This window comes from Chaetodon auriga, chromosome 15 (genome assembly GCF_051107435.1).
Source record: "Chaetodon auriga isolate fChaAug3 chromosome 15, fChaAug3.hap1, whole genome shotgun sequence".
Lineage (NCBI taxonomy): Eukaryota > Metazoa > Chordata > Actinopteri > Chaetodontiformes > Chaetodontidae > Chaetodon > Chaetodon auriga.
In genome coordinates this window covers 24,761,198-24,780,789 of record NC_135088.1, presented here as the reverse complement: position 1 = coordinate 24,780,789, position 19,592 = coordinate 24,761,198, and the positions used below count along the sequence as shown (strand labels likewise).

The 19,592-nt window shown below is 42.5% G+C and overlaps 1 protein-coding gene across 5 annotated transcripts in view; it reads right to left on the bottom strand.

The window, feature by feature from the left end:
* Positions 1 to 19,592, bottom strand: part of riox2 (ribosomal oxygenase 2) — a 92,821-nt gene that overhangs the window by 71,033 nt on the left and 2,196 nt on the right. For all 5 annotated transcript variants that reach the window (XM_076750256.1, XM_076750254.1, XM_076750255.1 and 2 more), the window contains 2 exons: positions 14,817 to 15,263; positions 13,264 to 13,383 (listed from right to left, as the gene is read on the bottom strand). In XM_076750256.1, coding sequence (XP_076606371.1) covers positions 13,264 to 13,383; positions 14,817 to 15,257 — 561 coding nt within the window. In that variant the 5' untranslated portion in view covers positions 15,258 to 15,263. The remainder of the gene's footprint in view (positions 1 to 13,263; positions 13,384 to 14,816; positions 15,264 to 19,592) is intronic.

Genomic DNA, 19,592 nt, shown 5'->3' with positions numbered 1-19,592 from the left:
CACACAATATAAGCTGATTAGAATTTAGATCAAATTCTAGCATAAATAACTATGTGAAAGGTGTTCTGTTTCCGGTCTAGAGGGGATGGCAACTTAGAAAGTTTTCGACAAGAATTCATTAAAACTGCCCCAAGGTGAATTAACTAACCAGCGAAGTACCCGAAAACAAGGGAGAAAGGACACAAATGATGTCCAAAAAGAACAAGAGAGGTAAAAACTCAATTTTCTAACAAGTTGAAGACGACGAATTGCAGCTAACAGAAGAAGCTAATGTTAGCCCTCCCAGGGCACTCCTAGCTATGATGGCGTTGGGCCAGAGAACGAGGACAAACCGGTAAGCTTGATCTCCTGTGGAGATCATTGCCATGAAGAAGGAGTATGCAGAGGCGCGGAGGATCCTGAAAGACAAGAATTTGCGGATCCGGACCCTCTATCCAGCTCGCCTGAAGGTGTTTTATGAAGAAGGAGCGATAGCCTACAACAGGGTGGAGGAAGCGACAGTGGATCTGGTGGGCCGGGGTCTCCCGGCGAAGGTGATTAAACCACTGGCTACTCTCAGAAATTACAGAGATGGTCGTCGTGGCGGGGGGCTGGGGGTCGGCACCCGCAGCAGAACCGAGGAGCTGCAGGATACAAGGAGAGGCTGCAAGTATACAGACAGGGTTCTAAATTAACTTTTTTGATCACCAGCCAATGTGGCTGGTGACATTCTAAAGTTACCAGCCAATCAGAATTTCCACTAGCCAAATTTTTTCCCGGTGAAAATAAGAGAGATTATGAGTGCCACTGAATGCATTTGATCATTTTATTTACATTGTTGGCATGAAAAATGCACAGAAAGTACAACACATGAAACAAAATATACACAGAAAGTGCAAACATTTAATTTATACAAACAAAAAATGCTGCCAGATTTATTATTTTATAAAAGACATTTTTCCAGTATTTAGTATCATTACATTCCTAATAAAATGTATTTTTCCTTTCAACTTAAAGTGTTTCTGCTTCCCGTCTTTAATAAGAAATATATATAAGTAACAGCCATGACTTAAACACTTGCAAAAAATTGCATTGGTAATAAATTGAATTATGTATGTACAACTAGAAAACACAAATAGTGCAGCAGTCAGTATTGCAGACTCCTTAGGCTCTCCTGATGACTTCGGGCACTCATGGTCCTTTACTGCCTCGACTTCAAAATTATTAGTCCCCACCACAAAATTATTCGTCTTGTTTTTTTCTTTCGTGTACATGCGGCAATCCTTACAAAACATGACGGCATTTTCGTGATCAAACACAAGCCATTCACGACCTGTCAGCCATTTAGCGTTAAACTTTCTTTTCTTCGTTTCGCACGCTTTGTCGACATTCTCATCCCCTGCCTCCTTCCTCTTCTCGCCCCCAGACGTCTGTCCCAACCACGTATTTAGTTTAACTTTACTTTTTACTTTTAGCTAGCTCAGTCTCCTTTTTTACAGTTTATACGCCGCCGTTCATTCTTCCTCTTCTTCTTTGTGTTTGCGTTTCCGTGGTTTCTCGCGCCGGTTGCACTACAAACTGTAGTGTGCCTGCGCACAGCCAATGGGCGTCTTGTACGTCATCACGTAGCATTACGACAGTGTTCATAGGAAATGTAGGACGGACTGTCCGGGGGACAAATGACCAAGAACTGTAGAGCGGCTCTGACTGACATGATTGCCGAATGCATTACCGGCCAAATTGGCTAGTAAGTTTTTATTTACACCCGCCAATATGAATTTTAACCCGCATTTGGCGGGTTGGCGGGTGTTAATTTAGAACCCTGTATACAGATGGGAAGAGAACTAATATAATGTTATGTGTATGATATGGACGACATGGTGAAATATACTTATTCAGGGAGTAAATAGGGGTATTCATCCAAGGACTAAGGGAAGCAGTGGAAGTGACTCACCACTGGAAGTGTGGTCAGGAGCATTCGTGCTTCAGTTATACACCAAATTTTTCTGTTCAGTCTTTACTTATTTCATATGTCGTTTTTTTTTTTTAAGGGTGGTGTGCCTGCTGTTGTCTGGGGTATGCTGTGCAGTCAGTTAATACAACTACATGCAAAATGAGCCGGTGAAAATAATTTCTTTTAATGTAAATGGGGTCTTGAATGTGATTAAGACGAATAAGATATTGTCTAAACTAAAGAAAGAAAAAGTACAGATTGCCTTACTTCAAGAGACACACATGAACCAAGCAAATCACTTGAGGTTGAAAAGAAAGGGTTTTAAAGAAGGATTTTCCTCTTCTGTCGAATCTAAACAAAGGAGGGGTGTGGCAACACTTATCTCTGGTGCACTTAACTATGAACATATCTCAGAAATCAGTGACGATCAAGGCAGATTTGTCAGGGTAATGGGAAGGAAGGATAGAGGAGTCTGAAATAACAATTTTAAATGTGTACGCCCCACCTGGGACCGATTGGGTATTCTATAGGAATAATTTTGATTTAATGGTGGACTCTCGGGGAACTATGGGGGAGACTTTAATTTTAGGCTCGATCCCAAATTAGACTTCTCTAATCCAACTGATCAGATTAACCCACTCATAAAAGTTAACTCTTGTATAGTAGAAATGGGGATAATAGATGTGTGGAGAGAGCTATACCCATCTATCAGAGATTACACACACTACTTGGGTTCATTCAAAGTCTATGCAAGGCTGGACTACTTTTTTATGTTTAACGTGGACAGATTTAAGATTAGAGAATGTGACATACTAACAAGGGATTTATCTGATCATAGTCTTATCTCTATGTCTCTGCAGGTGGCCAGGAAAAAACGAAACACTCTGTGGAAATTTAATTCACATATACTCAATGACCCCGCCATTGTATCTAAAATAAAGGAAGACATTATGTCCTCATTAATTTAGACCAGACTGGTTTTATTCATCATAGACAAATGACTGATAACATCACAAGAATACTACACATCTTAGGTCAAATCCAAAAGGACAAAACTCAATTAATTATAGGGAGTCTAGATTCTGAGAAAGCTTTTGACTCTCTCAATCTGTCACTGTCAGATGGGCTTTCTTGTATAAGGTGCTGGGGAACTTTGGTTTTCAGGATAAGTTTATGAGAGTAATCCAGGCGCTATATGATAGACCCTCAGCCTGTAAGAAGGTTAATGTGCAGTGCATTAAAATGAATGTGCTCCCCTGACTACTTTACCTCTTTAGAAACTTGCCTATAAAGGTGAGTGAAAACCAATTCAGGGAGTGGGACAATGGATCTCCAGATTCATTTGGCAGGGCCGGAAACCAAGGATTAAATATGCCACCTTTCAACTCGCCAAGGAATGTGGAGGGATGGGTCTCCCTTGTCTAATGAGTTATTATAATGCTGCAAAAATAGCTCCCCTTTTATACTAATGTAATGAAACATATATAGCTAGGTGGAAGGAGCTGGAGTCCAGTCTGTCAAAGCAGTTCCCCATCCAAGCTGTAATAGCGAATAAGGGTCTAATGTGTCATTTGGAAAAGTTGGGGAATCCCTGGTTGACCCACACACTTCAAGTCTGGCAGAAGGTAATTGATACTTGAGATAAATAGAATGTTGAGAAATTTCAGATAAGATAGACTTTCTTTATCCCACAATGGGGGAAATTCATATGTTACAGCAGCAATAAGACAGAGTGCAAGAAGTGTTATATACCCTATGGAGCTGCTGCAACTTGCTGCCACTCACACGGCGCCATCTTTGGATTGCTTACGACTCGATTTTCTTCCCACCAGATACGACTCTAACTTTAAATCATGGACTATGTATAGTCTCACAACACTCCTCGCACTTACTCAAAGAAACACTGTGCACAGCTTTGAGACCTTGCGGGACAAATACGGCTTGGCATGAAACAAATTTCATAGATACCTGCAATTACGATCATATATTGATCATGAATGTAAATTGACTGACCTTTCAGATGTTGAATCAGAATTTTATCACATCCTGAAAAATGCCATGACCATGACCCCTTCTAACTCCATTTCAAAACTATACAAACCTCTTTGCCATGCCAATGTTAATAACACTTTCTACATAAAGTGTTTATACATTTAAGGTAAATGGGAAATCTGGGATTGGCATTTCTGAGGAGGCGTCAAGCAACATCTGGTCCTTCAAGTGATCAACATCCAACTCCATGAGCTGGAGAGAGCATTGCTGGAAGAATATTACTAGATATTTCAGGACACTGTATCAGGACACTGTATCAAGAGAATCAGAATCAGAATCAGACTCAGAAAAAGCTTTATTGCCAAGTAAGATTTTACACATACCAGGAATTTGTTTTGGTGAAGTTGGTGCATGACAAATCTTCTAAAAATAAGCTATTAAAAAGTAAAAAATATAACAGTATAAATATATATATATATATATATATATATATATATATATATATATATATATATATATATATATATATATATATATATATAGACAGTCTTTTTTTTTTTCTTCAGAACAAAAAGAGCACTACAGCTGGCGGTGATACAGTAAAATAACAAGGAAATTCAAGCTGAGCATTAATGTAATGCATAGAGTTATGGCAAGGTCAATGTGACAAGTAGAGGCAGAGGTGGAGTGTGAAGACTGTCAGGGGGTTCCGGGCCTTGTTGATAAGGCTGACAGCAGACGGGAAAAAACTGTTCTTGTGGTGTGAGGTTTTGGTCCTAATGGACCGCAGTCTCCTGCCAGAGGGGAGTGTCTCGAAGAGTTTGTGTCTGGGGTGGGAGGGATCAGCCACAATCTTTCCTGCACGCCTCAGGGTCCTGGAGGTGTACAGGTCCTGAAGAGACGGGAGATTGCAGTCAATCACCTTCTCTGCAGACTGAATGACATGCTGCAGTCTGCCCTTGTCCTTGGCAGTGGCAGCAGCATACCAGATGGTGATGGAGGAGGTGAGGATGGACTCAATGATGGCTGTGTAGAAGTGCACCATCATTGTCTTTGGCAGATTGAATTTCTTCAGCTGCCATAGGAAGTACATCCTCTGCTGTGTTTTCTTGATGAGGGAGCTGATGTTCGGCTCCCACTTGAAGTCCTGGGAGATGATCGTCACCATCAGAGATGAGTCCGATGAGGGTGGTGTCGTCCGCAAACTTCAGGAGCTTGACGGACTTGTGACTGGAGATGCAGCTATTCATATACAGGGAGAAGAGCAGAGGAGAAAGAACGCAGCCCTGGGCGGATCCGGTGCTGATGGTTTTAGCATTGGAGACGTGTTTCCCCAGCTTCACGCCCTGTTTCCTGTCAGACAGGAAGTCTGTAATCCACCTGCAGATGGAGTCGGGCACGCTCAGCTAGGAGAGCTTCTCCTGAAGCAGAGTTGGGATGATGGTGTTAAAAGCAGAGCTGAAATCCACAAACAGGATCCTGGCGTAGGTTCCTGTGGAGGCCAGGGGCCTCATTTATCAACGGTGCGTTTGCACAGAAGTGTTCGTAATGTTTGCGTACGAACATCCCCACGTAAAGTATGGGATTTATCAACTTGTACTTGTGCGTATAAAAATGTGTAAATGTAAGCACGATTCTGACCATATGTATGCACAAAACCTGGTGGTAGAACAATGAAACTACAAATAGAATGCACTAAGAGTCACAGTGTTCAGCAATCTCAAACATCACACATGTTCCTTGTTTCCTCTAATCAATAAAATATTTCAATTAGTAATTAGTAGACACTGTGAATAATTGGTGTAACAGGTTTTAAAAGACAACTGTGATAGGACAACCTGAAAAGAAAACTTGAAATGCAAGTGCCATGGCCTATCTTGCACTATTGGCAGATTTGCAGAACCGTGCACTCCAAGGGGAACGCGTTTTCAAAGAGCGTGCTGATCTATTCAGCAGGAGCACAGAGTAGCTTGTCAGCAGGTACCGCTTCCCAAAAAATGTTCTTATGGATCTACATGATTTGCAACCGATGTTGGAGCATGAGACAAAATGCACCAAAGCTATCCCGGTGCACATACAGCTCCTGTCTACCCTGGGATTTTTGGCAGAGCAGAATTATGCCGGCAGTGTTGAATGCAATAATTTTTCTGGCCCCAACTTACATCCAGTTCCCATACAGACCTCACCAAGAAGCCAAAATTAAACAAGGATTTCACGCCATTGCCAGATTCCCAAACATTGGAGCCATAGATTGCACCCACATCTCAATAAAAGAACCATCACACAATGAATTCAGCTACGTGAACATTATTGAACGCACAATAGGGGTGCTAAAAGGCCGATGGCTGTGCCTGTCCAGTGTAGGGGGGGCACTTCAGTATAAGCCTGAAAAAGTCTAGCATATAATCTTGGTTTGCTGCGTGCTTCACAACTTGGCCGTCAGACAAGGTGTCCCTCTGGAACCCCCCAGTGCAGATGAGCCGATGCCCAATGAAGAGCCTGTCCCACCCGCTAATGTCGCTGCCATTCAAATAAGAGAGAGGATTCGTGTCTGTGGGCTGTGACACGTTTTTTGGCATTGATTTTGATGTCAGACCATTTCTTTTTTATTTCTGACACTGCTCTTTCCTCTGACCCAACAGCATTAACTGCAGCTGCTACTTTCTCCCAAGCAGATTTTTTCTTTTGTTGGTAGCACTTACATTGAGTGATCCAAATAGTATTTTCTGATGTGCCTCCACTTCTCCAACCAGTACTTCTATCTCGGTGTCGGTAAAATTCCTTTTCTTTGCCCTCTTTGCCATGATTTCGGAGAGGAGAAAAGTGCATTCACGCCTTTTTGAGGGATTCCTGCTACCATATATGGTCAATTGGAGGCGTTTCTGAATGCAAATGATCCTACACATGCAAGAGCAGGGTAGTTTAGTACAGGTGGGCTTTATCATCCGAGAGTACTTACAGCTGTGCATATGCACATTTGATAAATCAGGTTTTTTTGTACTTTTTCAGTCCTAAGCATGAATTTAGAACTTTTTCAATGCACGGTTGATAAATGAGGCCCCAGGCGCTGGAGGATGAAGTGGAGGGCCAAGTAGACTGCATCGTCTACAGACCTGTTGGCTCTGTAGGCAAACTGCAGGGGGTCCAGGAGAGGGTCGGAGATGTCCTTGAGTCGTGAGAGCACAAGGCGCTCAAAGGACTTCATGACCACAGGGGTCAGGGCAACAGGTCTGAAGTCGTTAAGTCCTGTGATCCTTGGCTTCTTGGGAACAGGGGTGATAGTTGAAGACTTGAAGCAGGCTGGCACGTGACATGTCTCCAGTGAGGTGTTGAAAATGTCTATGAACACTGGAGACAGCTGATCAGCACAGTGCTTCAAGGCTGATGGGGAGACAGAAGAGGTATAAAGGTGCACGTAAGCCATGGTGGAGACAATGTGGCTCGACTCTTGCTGACCACTATCATGTCTTCTGGGATTGTCCCAAGTTAAACGTTTTCTGGAAGGGTATCCAGGCTTCCTTAAGCACGGTCTTTAATACTCAAATACCTCTGAGTTTTGATGTTCTGTACCTGGGTCTTGTCTCATTTTTGAAATGTAGGAGCAAGATAAAGCTGCTGCAATTACTCCTGGTGGCAAGTAAGAAAACAATTACAAGGAGATGGTTAAGCCCAGTTCAGCCTACCCTGGATGATTGGATGGGAATTACTCTAGAGAAATTTAGGATGGAAAAACTGACCTATCAAAAAAGACTTGAAAAGGACAAATTTTACAGAATTTGGAGCAACTGGATATAATTCATAGCCCCCATGAGAGCAGACGTTATTTGATCTCACTGATAACCTTGTTTTGTGAGTTATTCATTTAAATTCTGACAGGTTATTGATGATTATTTTTATGACAGCAGCACAGGTGACCACCCTTTTTCTGGATTTAAAACAAACAAAACTGGAAGGACATTTGTTTTTATTTTCACTAATGTTGCTATGGCAATGTATTTTCCTGTCCGTTACAAATAAAGATACAATTTAAAAAAACAAAAAAAACAAAAAATAAACCAACTATGTGAAACTAAGCTAAACAGAAATGTAGACATTGGCACAGAATTAAAGACTAAGAGTGATGTCAACAAGATAGGAATTAAAGATTATTAAATATAGACTGAGTAGTCAAACTGCACCATTATATAAATAACAGCCACTGTAATAATCTCTGGACAACAGATTTACAAGGTACTCTGTATAAACAACATAAAAATAGCAACCAAATACACAGAAACAGCAGTTAAGTAATACAACTCTCACCCTCTCACAAACTAGCTGCTAGCTCTAAACCACGTCATGTAAACAACTTCCAACTTAGAAATACAAACTCATTGCTAATTATAATGAGTGTAACAAGCATGACAGAAGATGACTCACATTATCATTGCTTACATTATGGACGTACACATGAAGAGAAATTGTTGTCAGACGTGGTCCAAGAGAGGTGAGATCTGCCCTCATCTGTTTCTTTCTCACCGAGGTGCATTCGAGGGCACTCACGGTGTAGGAAATCTCAGTTACATGCACTGCCTGAGTCCTGGCCTTTTTTACAGCCACCCCAAAATTTGGTCTACAAATTTGACATAGACATTTGACATCTGGTAAGACCTCAAAGGGGTTTCCCCTACGACTGACAATTAGGTGAGAGGGCGCTAGAAGCACCAGATGTAGGACTTGGTAGGTGCTGCACCGCTGGACATCAGGTGTTGCTGGACTGGTTGGACCTGTCAGCAGACCACAGAACACTGTCTTCCTCAGCTCCTCCACCTCTTTTGTAAGGTTTTCCATCTAGTGCACTTGGCCACTGGCTGGCTGGCAGCTTGAGAAAGAGTGGCCCTTGACACCGGCGATTCTCTCCAGCGAGCTGTGCCAGTGTCTTCCCTCTGGTAATGTCATCAGCAGGATTGGTTGCTGAGTCGATATAATGCCAGGCTGCAGGGTCAGACAGTTTTTGTATCTCTGCAACTCTTGTCCCCATAAATACCATAGATTATAACTGTCTCATGTCGCATATCTGAAACCTAACCGCTTCTAGTGTCTAGATGGCTGTATGGTTCCATGATAGAAACCTGGACAAAAATGCTTATGAAAATTAAGATCATAGTTTTGTCATTTTACAAGCTAGAAACACGGGAAAAGCATTGATACCATGCAAATTGTGAGTTTAATGCTGTGGGAACATCCAAAGTTGAATCAATCATATCGTTTGCATTATCCTGATGTGGTAGAAAAGAAAGCACACAGACACACCAAACAGTTTGCTACAGGAATGTCTGATTTGCAATGTGTCAATGTTATCTGGTTCTTTGGGCCTCTTGAGACCTGTTAATTGTCCATCCTGACGGTTTTAATGCCTTCATCTGGTGTGGAGCTGGAAGAAAAGATTAGCATCTCGATGAAAACACTTTAAATGATAGGTAACCCTTTGTGGTTGGAATGTCTTTCCTCTCCAGCTCTCCTGAGGGAATGCGGGAGGGAAAGATGAGATGAAGGTCTGTTGTTCTTCTACATGTTACACGGTGACCATAGCTCTCGTGGTGTATGGAATGAGGAATCCGAGAGGGTCATACTGCTTTGCAAGTAGGTGATAGATGTTGCGCAAGGTTCTTGACTGCCACTCTGGTGGTGCTTGTAGTGCAGTGTGTCAGACTTGCATTTTGATACCGGTCCAAGAGTACACTCTTCAAGGTCAGTGGCCTGCTGAGTGAACCACAGTACACTGCTCTCTGACCTCAACTCTCTTGGTAGGTGGCTAATGACTGCCAGGACGTTGCTAGCCCACTGACGGAGTTCAAATCCACCTTCAATGAGGAGGGATTGGAGACAGCCCACTAATTCCTTGGCTTGCACTTCAGAGGGGAGGCTCTGCAAACAATTGTCAACTTAGAAACAGCGTTCTATTGACAGACAGGCATCTTCGTCTGGCTCTATGTGCTTCTGGACATGAGATTGTAGGGAGTAGGTGGCACATGAGACTGTAAAGAGAAGGTGGCACAACAAGGACTGTAAGTTGTCCCAACGGGGAGTACCTGCCACTCATAGACGGTGGGCTCCTCATCTACTTGCATGTCCCGCCAGAGGAAGCAGAGGAATGGTTTGTCTTCTTCCAGCAGACGGACCTGGTGGAACATCCCTTTGATATCACTGCTGATGGCGACAGGATGTTCCCTAAATCTAAGGAGACCTCCCAGCAGGCTAGCACTCAGTGTGGGGCCAGGGAGGAGATGTTTGTTCAGGTTCTGGCCCTCAAACATGAAGGAGCAGTTGAAGACTATTCTGGCTTTACCATTGTGGTGTACCATATGGTGCGGGATGTACCATAATTGATTGCTCTCTTCTGCTTCTATCTGTGAAAGGGGTGTGACATAGCTCCTCGACTGCCTCCACATCCTGCTTTGACCTTGTGATAGACCGCTCACTCCAATACGGTAGGGTATCCAGCTCCACATTCCACAGTTTCTCCACATGGCTGAAGAGCTCTGCTTCAGCAGTAATACTGGAGGTAAAAAGGCTCTGCTGTGGAGTTAACTGGTGGCGAAGGAAAAGGAATTTTGATGGGCCTTGTAGTATCCATCCAAGTCTGGTGTGCAGCAGCTGGTCCTCCAGGGGAACCCAGGCGTACCAGTTCAACTGGAGTGATAAGATGTGTGTAATACGACCCGTTGAGCAGTAATGGCTGTGCATCGTTGATGTTTGGTAGTGGCCGTTCCTTGAGGTGAAGTTACTTCTCCTGCAGAGCTTTGGCTGAGTATGTATGGTAGGTAAGGCTGAGTTCCTTCGCAGGAAAGCCAAGTAGAACTTGAAGAATTTGCCAGGCTGTGAGGCAGAAGCTACAGAAAATGACACGGTGGCGCCATGGATAGTACAAACATTTTGCTGGAGAGTGTGGAGTGCCAAGTCTTCAGCTTTCCTGTGCAAACTTCCCTGCTCTGCCGTGTTCGGGGCATCACCATCGAATCACCGAACGTCACTGGAAAGACCCGAGTAGTCCTGAAGGCAGCTGAGTTACTTGTTGCGTGCTGCACACATCCTGTTCAGTAGTGACAGCGCTAAGTAGAACTGGGTCGTGGCGGTGCACGTTGTCGTTTTGTGTCTGTTGTGCGTGAGTACAAAATAAGTTTGCATCAGTTATTATGTTTATGTATGCTGCCATACCTGATGCGTGCTCCCGCCCACAAAGTTTTTCTAAGTGACGTATGTTGCCACGGGCTAGTAATACGTTCGTCTTCATCCATATATGTATTCTAAACATATGACTTTGTTCTGATTGAGTGTTTCATACCATGGATGGTTGTTATATCTGTCGATATTTACGTTTATTACAGTCGTTGTGTGTTAGATTGTAATGGTGCAGTCTGAAGCGCCCCCGTGCGGCCATTAGAAAGTATTATTTGACCTCAGTTGTTATCTTACTGCATTCTTTGTGTAGTACAATTTGTGTGTTTAGATCACAGACATATTACTTCAATTCTGTAACATATTAATATCTTTATTGTTTATTTACTTCTATACTTCAGGAAACCACAATATAACACATCCTTCACCTTGTTCATGTGTGGAAGCAATAAAGAAGGAAAACGAAACACTCTGGAGTAGCTGCAGTTTTTCTTACAGAAAACTAAGGCCAGACTGTGTGCGCCAGCATCCAAAATACATTCTACATTTCCCATGAAGGCCCAAGTGATTAGAAGCTTCATGTAGAAGTATGGTGCACTCTGAGGTGTCATTCAATGTAGCGTAGGTCTCTCATACCTTGCTGCCACTCTGAAGGATGACATGACACAACTTGAATAGCAGCTGACTGCTGCTTGTTGGCCAATCTAGGTAAAGCGTCTCAGAAACAGAACTGACTAGACCAGAGCTTTCTTCTGTGGCATTAGGCTTACCAGATGCTGCAGCATTGTGTCATGAAGAACTTCAAGGTGTTTTCCTTCACACTCTTTGCACTTAGCCTTGAGAGTACACTTTACATCTTGGTGCTCATGACACATCTCTAGCACCTCTTGTTCATTTGAATCCATTTTGTCTTTTGTTCCTTTGAATTGAGTTTGAAGTTTCTGCACTGATTCAAAAAATGCTGCACAGAGTCACAGAAGGGACAGTACTTCTTTGGCTTCTCTTGTGTTGCCTCCCCTGCAGTCACGGTTTTCTCTGGCTTTTCCTTCTGCTCACGACCATGGAGAACAGTCGTAGGCTTCTGAGACTTGTAATCAGTGCACTGGTTTTTGCATGGAGCTTGCTTCTCTTTATCTGAGTTGCTACAGCATTGGCTTCCATTCACCTGTACACTCACTTAATTCTCAAGCCAATCAGCCAGGTCAAGCAGTGTTGAAATAGGTTGAGGCAACTCAGCTAAGAGACGAGAGACATGTGAGTTGCACCTCAGCTCTGTCCAACCCTGGTCTCCCAACTGGTGCAACATGCCCACGAGTGCACTGACTTGGAGAGTGAATGACTTGAAGGCTCTGATGTCACCACTCTTAATGTTGGGTCCAATCATCAGATTGGAGATTGGCTTCAAGGCCAGATGTTGAGGTTGGCCGTACACCTCAGCGAGAGCTCTAATAGTGTCACTGAAGGGGAATTGGCCATTGATGTATGAATCAGCAATGAGAAGTGCTGCTTCACACTTCAGGCGATCCATCAATATTTGAAATTTAAAATGCTCTGAGGCATCTGGTGGGAGTATGTTATCCAGGGCGAGCTTCAATCTTGCAAGCACTCGTGGGGCCTTGTGCACAAAGTCTGGAATTGTTGGCTTAGGTCCACAGTAAGTGTCTACCTGTGGTTGTCTGCTAAAGGGGGGTGGATGCGGCTTAGCTGTTTGCCAGGGAACATGTTGGTGACGGTCATTCAAACGCCTGTAATGATCATCACGACCATAATGTAGTAATAGCCATAAGCAGGATAATGGTAGTCATCTGGGCTAATTCAAATTAGTTCCACTTTGATGAGATATAAGATCAAAATATTAAAAGAAATATTAATAGGGCCCTTTCTGCATAACAATTACTTGCACAATGAAATTTAGCTGAAAATCTTTGCATACTTATACTTAAAAAAATATAATATATATTATAAAAAATATAATATAAAAAAATGTAATAAATACGGCAATTATTTCAGTACTTTTTCCACCACTAGGAAGATTAAAAGGTGGGCTGCCATGAGTTGGTAACTTTAAGAAAGGCTCTGACTGGCTCAGAGGGAGTTCAGGTTCAGTCATAAATATGAAGTGGAATAATAGTTTGCCAAAAATATGATGAATGAGTGCAGTCATGCATTGATTGTTGTACCTCAACATCATCATAGTGAGCTGGAAGGCCCTGGGACTCCTGTGGTGTGATGTAGACATTAGAACCCACCAAAGCACCAAAGAAACACTCCATCTTCTCTTGGATCCTCCATAGTTCATTCTGACAACACACAGGAAAAACTACATGAAAGCTGCTCATCACAAATTTTCACTTAACTATCTGACTTGAGATTTGGGGAAAAATTAATAAAAATAAAAATAAAAAAACAACTTTAAAACATTTGCATCGCACTTTATTTATATTTTGCTCTAATGCGTATTTGAATATGAAAAGTATTCTTTCAGTCTGGATTCGCTGTAGTAGGTAAGATCGAGAAGAGAGCAGACTTAGCCTGAAATTTGAACCAACACAAGTTCCACGTCACTCCCCCTCCCTCTCCATTGCAGTCATGTCCTGCCTCCAAGCCCCTCCTCCCCGCAGCATCTGCGCGGCTGCTGTGACAACCAGTAACATTAGCCTTAGCATTGGAAACAGGCTAACTCCGCCCAGCCGCTACATCACAGTCCCTAACATAATGTAAACACTGCGGAGTGTTACCGTAACAATCACCATATCAGCTTTATGGTTATTTATTGTCTTAGCCGTATATACTGTTGTTGGCAGTGGCGGTATGGGCAGTTTCTCATTTGTGGGTGGCTTTTGCTCCGCCATATCTTTCTCTAGCCTCCTGACGCCACTCACAGAGCTGTTTGACTGAGCGGCAGCCTGCAGCATGAGCGGAGGGAGGGGGCGGTTCGCAGGGTGTGTGAGTAGTGATTGACAGATATCAGACACTCCCTCAGATGCTCTTCTGGCTCTGATTGGTTGTTTTGTGTCGAGCGTGGTGGATTCTTGCAAATCCCATTAGGAGCAGTAGGTGAGACCAATGTATCCGTTCTTTTTCCACAGATTACATGTTTCATGTGCTGCTGTCTGGGCATAGGGACAGTTATAGCAAATATGACAAAAAAATACTTTTATACAAGTTACCTACTGCAACTTTAATGATTAGCTATTGAAATCATTAGAAAATGTGATTTTTTGACAAGACTCCATAATTTTTGCTACCATATTACTGAGAACTCAAGTACCAGGTTCCCACTAAATACGACAGCAAGAATGTGATCTTGTGAGGAGTTCAGCATTCATTTGCTAGAGGCCACGACATGTCCAATTTAAAGTTCACGGAATTTTTGTGAAATTGTAAATGTTTAGATATGGTTCTGTTTTCTTAAAATGTATCTATTCTCTGATCAGATAGTTCCTGATTAAAATACCTGTATGCTTGCTGTCAACAAAGATTTGAAACGCATGTTTATACTATAAACAGTGCCTAAAAAGATCTGTATATTTGATATTACCAGTAGACTGCTGAAATGAAAATGCATCAAAATATTTTAATGAAACAAAGTGTCACACAAAACTGCAGAGAATACTGCTGCTGTTGTTTGAATTGATTGAAAACGGGTGTAGAAATGGGCTACATTAGCAGTAGCATCATTTGCCCCAAAGGTAACAAAGCGAGATTTCCTCTTTGCTGGCAGCACTCTCACCTTAAACCTTTGTGGCTGGTGGAACTGGATTGTGGCCTTATCCTGAACCAAGTTCTTATTAAGAACACTGTTCTTAACTTGGCCCTCCTTGTTGAGCACTTTTTTCTTGCCGTTGATACAGCGAACAACGTTGATGTCCCTATAGTATTCCAGACCCTGAGAACACAGGCTTTGCAGGTCAGACAGCTGGAACAAAGACTGGCAGTAGAAGGCTGTGCTGGAATCAGACCTCTGCAGATGGAGAGGTTTCTTCTCCCAGTAGTCCCTGAAGAACTGCTCTGTCTCCATGGGCTGGATGAGGCTCTCGAACAGGCTGACTGGGCTCTGGAAGCACAGAGGGGATGCCGTGTTGCCGTGCTTTAACCTGCTCTGTTTAGGACAGAGCTGCTCATTATCAGTGCTCCGTCTCTTTACAATTTTTGCTTTGCTTTTCTTTGGCATTTTAATCTGAGGAAAAAAAATCAAAGAATATCATCAGTAAGATGCTCAACTAAAATCAGGCTGAATCTCAGAGATACTGGAAAGATTATTGGAAATGTGTAGAAGAGTTAATTACCACAAGGGCTTACTGCAATACAGCTACTAACTGACCACAACATAGGATTTTGTCCCAAGTACAAACCTTTATGTCATGCATTTGCACAACAGCCTCACAGCAGGAAGATAGCATCATCAGCCCACATTGCTTCGTTAGAAGCGTAGCAAGCAGGATAAGCTTCTAGTTAAGATGTTAGTTGAGAAGCTCCACGCAAGAACTGAATTTTATCTTGCCTTCATGTGCAGTGATGGGAGCAGGACACGATGTCCATAGTCAAACCATGCCCTAATAGCTTACAGTGTGGCACTGGTTTCACTTTAAGTGTAAACACAGACAGAAACTAAACAAAAATAATACAGGGATAATGTGTATCATCCATTGTAATCTATAATTTACTTTGGGTTTTGTGCCAGAGTATATTATATCAGTATGTGTCTGTCAGTGTTGGGCAGTAGCGGAGCTAAAAGTAGCGGCATTAGTGCTTCAACTACATTTCTCATTAGCGTTATGGTTGTTGCTGCTTTCTGAATCAAATAAATTTTCAGTAGCTCAGCTCTTTTATTGATGAAGTAGTGTAGTAGTGTTCCCACAAACTTAACTTCCCAAGCATTTCTGAACTTCAAGCACAGTAGAGCTATTTGCTGTAGTCTGAAATAAAACTGCTAAGGATCAATAAGTGACGCCACCTCCATAAATGGAAGCGTAATGAAATTTTGAGTTTGAGTTGAGTTACATTTCTCTGGCCGTAGCTTTGGTGTAATGAAGGTTCATTTACATGTGTAAATAATAATACTTAACTTACATTAAGGAGCTTGTTACTCCCTCTTTACTCCTCATGTAAAGCACAAATAGGCCTATAACCCCCAATTGGACTATTTACAACTGAGTGGACAGGACATCGAATGAGAGCGGTAAGGGAAAGGTGGCGGCAAAGTGATGTTTGTGAACAACAGATGGTGTAACCCAGGTCACACCAGGATAAAAGAGCATCACTGCACCAGAGACATTGAGCTGTTATCCATTAGCATTCGGTTTACCTCCTGAGGGACTTCTCGCACATTATCGCGATAACTGTGTACATCCCCCCGTCGGCCGATGCCGCAGCAACATGCAAGCTTCTCCACACAGTTGCCTCACAGCTCCAGACATCGCACCCCAAGGCCCACCTCATCATCAGTGTTTCCTCTACATTCATTTAGGAGCGGCGGTGAGCCGTCTTTCCTAAATCATAGCTGCTGCTCCTTCAAATTTTTTTTTTTTTATTGTCGCAAATACACCACCGCCGCATGTCTCCAGCTTCACAGCAGAGTCCGACCTTAATTACTTGCCAGAGTGAGGCCTTGAAAGTGACATCACGTCAAGCACCCAGGCACCAGGTTAGAGTCAGAGGAGTGTCGTCTTGGAAAATAGGGCAGCGACTTACCAGAGAAACAGTAGACTTATAAGCTTAAGATAACTCATAATAGATTTTACAAGTGAAATAGACATTCGCAAAATATTGATGGCCAGCTAACATTACGTAACGTATCGGTAGCTTAAGTTAATTGGGCCTGATGCCAACTCAGTGTCCTAATGTGAGTAAACTAATTGATAGCATTAAGCTAATATCTACACGCCATGATGTAACTGCTGACTGCATTTTCAGATGAGCTTGTTCAAATATTTCTCTAAGAAGAGAAAGACAGCTGATGAAGATGATGCTATTCAGGTATCATTAGCCTTTTACTGACTCATAAATGATTATAGTTAGGTAAAAAATTGTGTCCACACTTGTATTCAGATGTGATGTGAGTGTAAATTATCTAACGTTAATGTTTTATGTAATCGTATAAGATAAGTAACATTAGACAGGGAGGAGCAGTGGAACAAAGTGAAGGAGAGCAGAGTACAGCAGGGGGAGAACCGAGTGAAGGAGCAGGAGAGCAAAGTGATGGTGCAGCCTCTGAGCCTCAGAGCTCTTCTATAAAAAAAACCTAGAAAAATTAATTGTTCTGAGCCTGGGTGCAAACTTTGCCACTGATTCTACAGCCGCATCAAGAAATTATTATTCATTGTTTTTATTTTTATTTATTTAATTTTATTGTTTTATTTATTTATTTTTAACTGGCCTTTCAATAAATAGGTTGTAAAAGTAAAATCTGCAGTCAAGTGTCATTTGTTTACGCCACCACGGCTACCCGGAGAGCCTGACCCCGCTGCTGAAAAAAATCCTAGAGGAAACACTGATCATCTTTGGAGACTTCAATCAGGCTTCCCTGTCTTCCACTCTCCCCACTTTCACACAGTATATTAAATACCACACCAGAGACAATAGAACACTGGAATTACTGTATGCAATCACTAAGGAATGGGCAAATGAATTGAACCTGTTTTTCAACAGATTTGATTCTGCCTCCATTCCTTCCCCTATCCACATGATGGCACCCAGTACTACGCACCTGAAGCTCTGTGGGGTCCTCCCACAAAGCTTCAATATGAGCCTCAGTCTGGAGAGAGTTCCAGCCCTTTGGAAAACTTCCTGTGTGGTTCCAGTCCCAAAGACTGTACAACCCAGGGAACCCAACCTACTTCAGGCCGGTAGCCTTAGCCTCCGACCTGATGAAGACCTTGAGACCTTGGAGAAGATTATTCTGAACAACCTCAGTCACCTGGTGAGCAGCGAGCTGGACCTCCTACAGTCTGCATATCTTCCAGGCATTGGCATGGAGGATGCAGTCATCTACCTGCCCCATTGATCTCTTTCTCACCTGGAGCGTACTGGAAGCACAGCAAGGGTCATGTTTTTCGACTTCTCCAGTGCTTTCAGCACAATCCAACCATTACTGCTCAGGGGGAAACCACCTGGCTGCGTGGACCATCGACTACCTCACCAACAGACCACAGTATGTGAGGCTTTGCGACTGTGTGTCGATGTGGTAGTTTGCACCACAGGGGCTTCACAGGGGACAGTGCTCTCCCCTTTCCTCTTCACCCTCTACACATCAGACTTGAGACAACATCGACAGCTGCCACATCAAGAAGTTTTCCGATGATACAGCCATTGTTGGACGCATATCACAGGGGAAAGAACTGGAATACAGGGAGGTTGTAACCAACTTTGCCGACTGGTGTGGACTGAACCACCTGTACATAAATGCCAGCAAGACGAAGGAGATGGTGATTGATGTCTGAAGGAAGGTACCACAGACTACACCGGTGAACATCCAGGGCTTGGACATTGAGATCATGGGGGATTACAAATACCAGCACAGGGGTGCTGAAATAGCCTTGACCTGAGTTAAAGCTGCCTGATAATCTTTTTATTGTTTAATTTTTTGTCTGATGACCAAACTATTAAGATTATGTGATGCATGTAAAAAAAAAAAAAAAAAACGTTAGAAGTAATGTGAGACTGCTTCTGCTGCCAAAGCAGAGAGGAGAGGATAACAAAGGTAGGTAATATCTGATGAGGTCTATGTGACTGAAATCTTGCATTCATAATGCAATTGCATGAGTAAGATGTGGACAAGAAAATATAGTGTTCTTTACTATTGCATGGTAAATTTTTTTTAACAAAGTAAAAAAAAATATGTAATTTTGCACAAGATATTTGCACAGATGTAACGGATATGAGCAAATAGTAACATAACTAACGGAGTAGTGCAAAACATGTGACTTTTTGTTTGTGACTTTGTGACGACAATGTGAGGTATGCTGTCCAGAATGAAAGAAACTTTGCCCAATTAAAATCCTGCTACTATCCATCCATTTGCTTTAAACTCTTTTTTTAAAACCAAAGTGGAAATGGAAAGCCTATTGCTCTCTACAACCGGTAATTATATTGTGGAGTCAGTACTTTTGGAAATCCCGGAGGAATAACAGTTCAATTCTTCCAGTGATCTGACTGGTTGGTGATCAAGCTGTTGATGGGTTTAGACCTAATCCTCTGAAGTTAACCTGATCTGGAGCAGGGCCAGCCCTGCAGCACAAGTCACCATGGTGATCCACCCCAGTTAAAAGTGAGCAATCTTCCTGATACCGCAAAAACCAAAGATAGCTGGCTCATGGTCATGGTATTCTTAGTGAGAATGGATAATGAATTCCATAGGCCTAATTGTAGAATTTGGTCTCTATTCAGACATGGTGTACTTATGAATATTATTTTTATGTAATGAACATCTCTGTTGAATAAATTGTAAGTCATACTTTAAAACTTGCCAACAAAATGTTTGTTTGAAAACACAGGCCTACTTATGCAG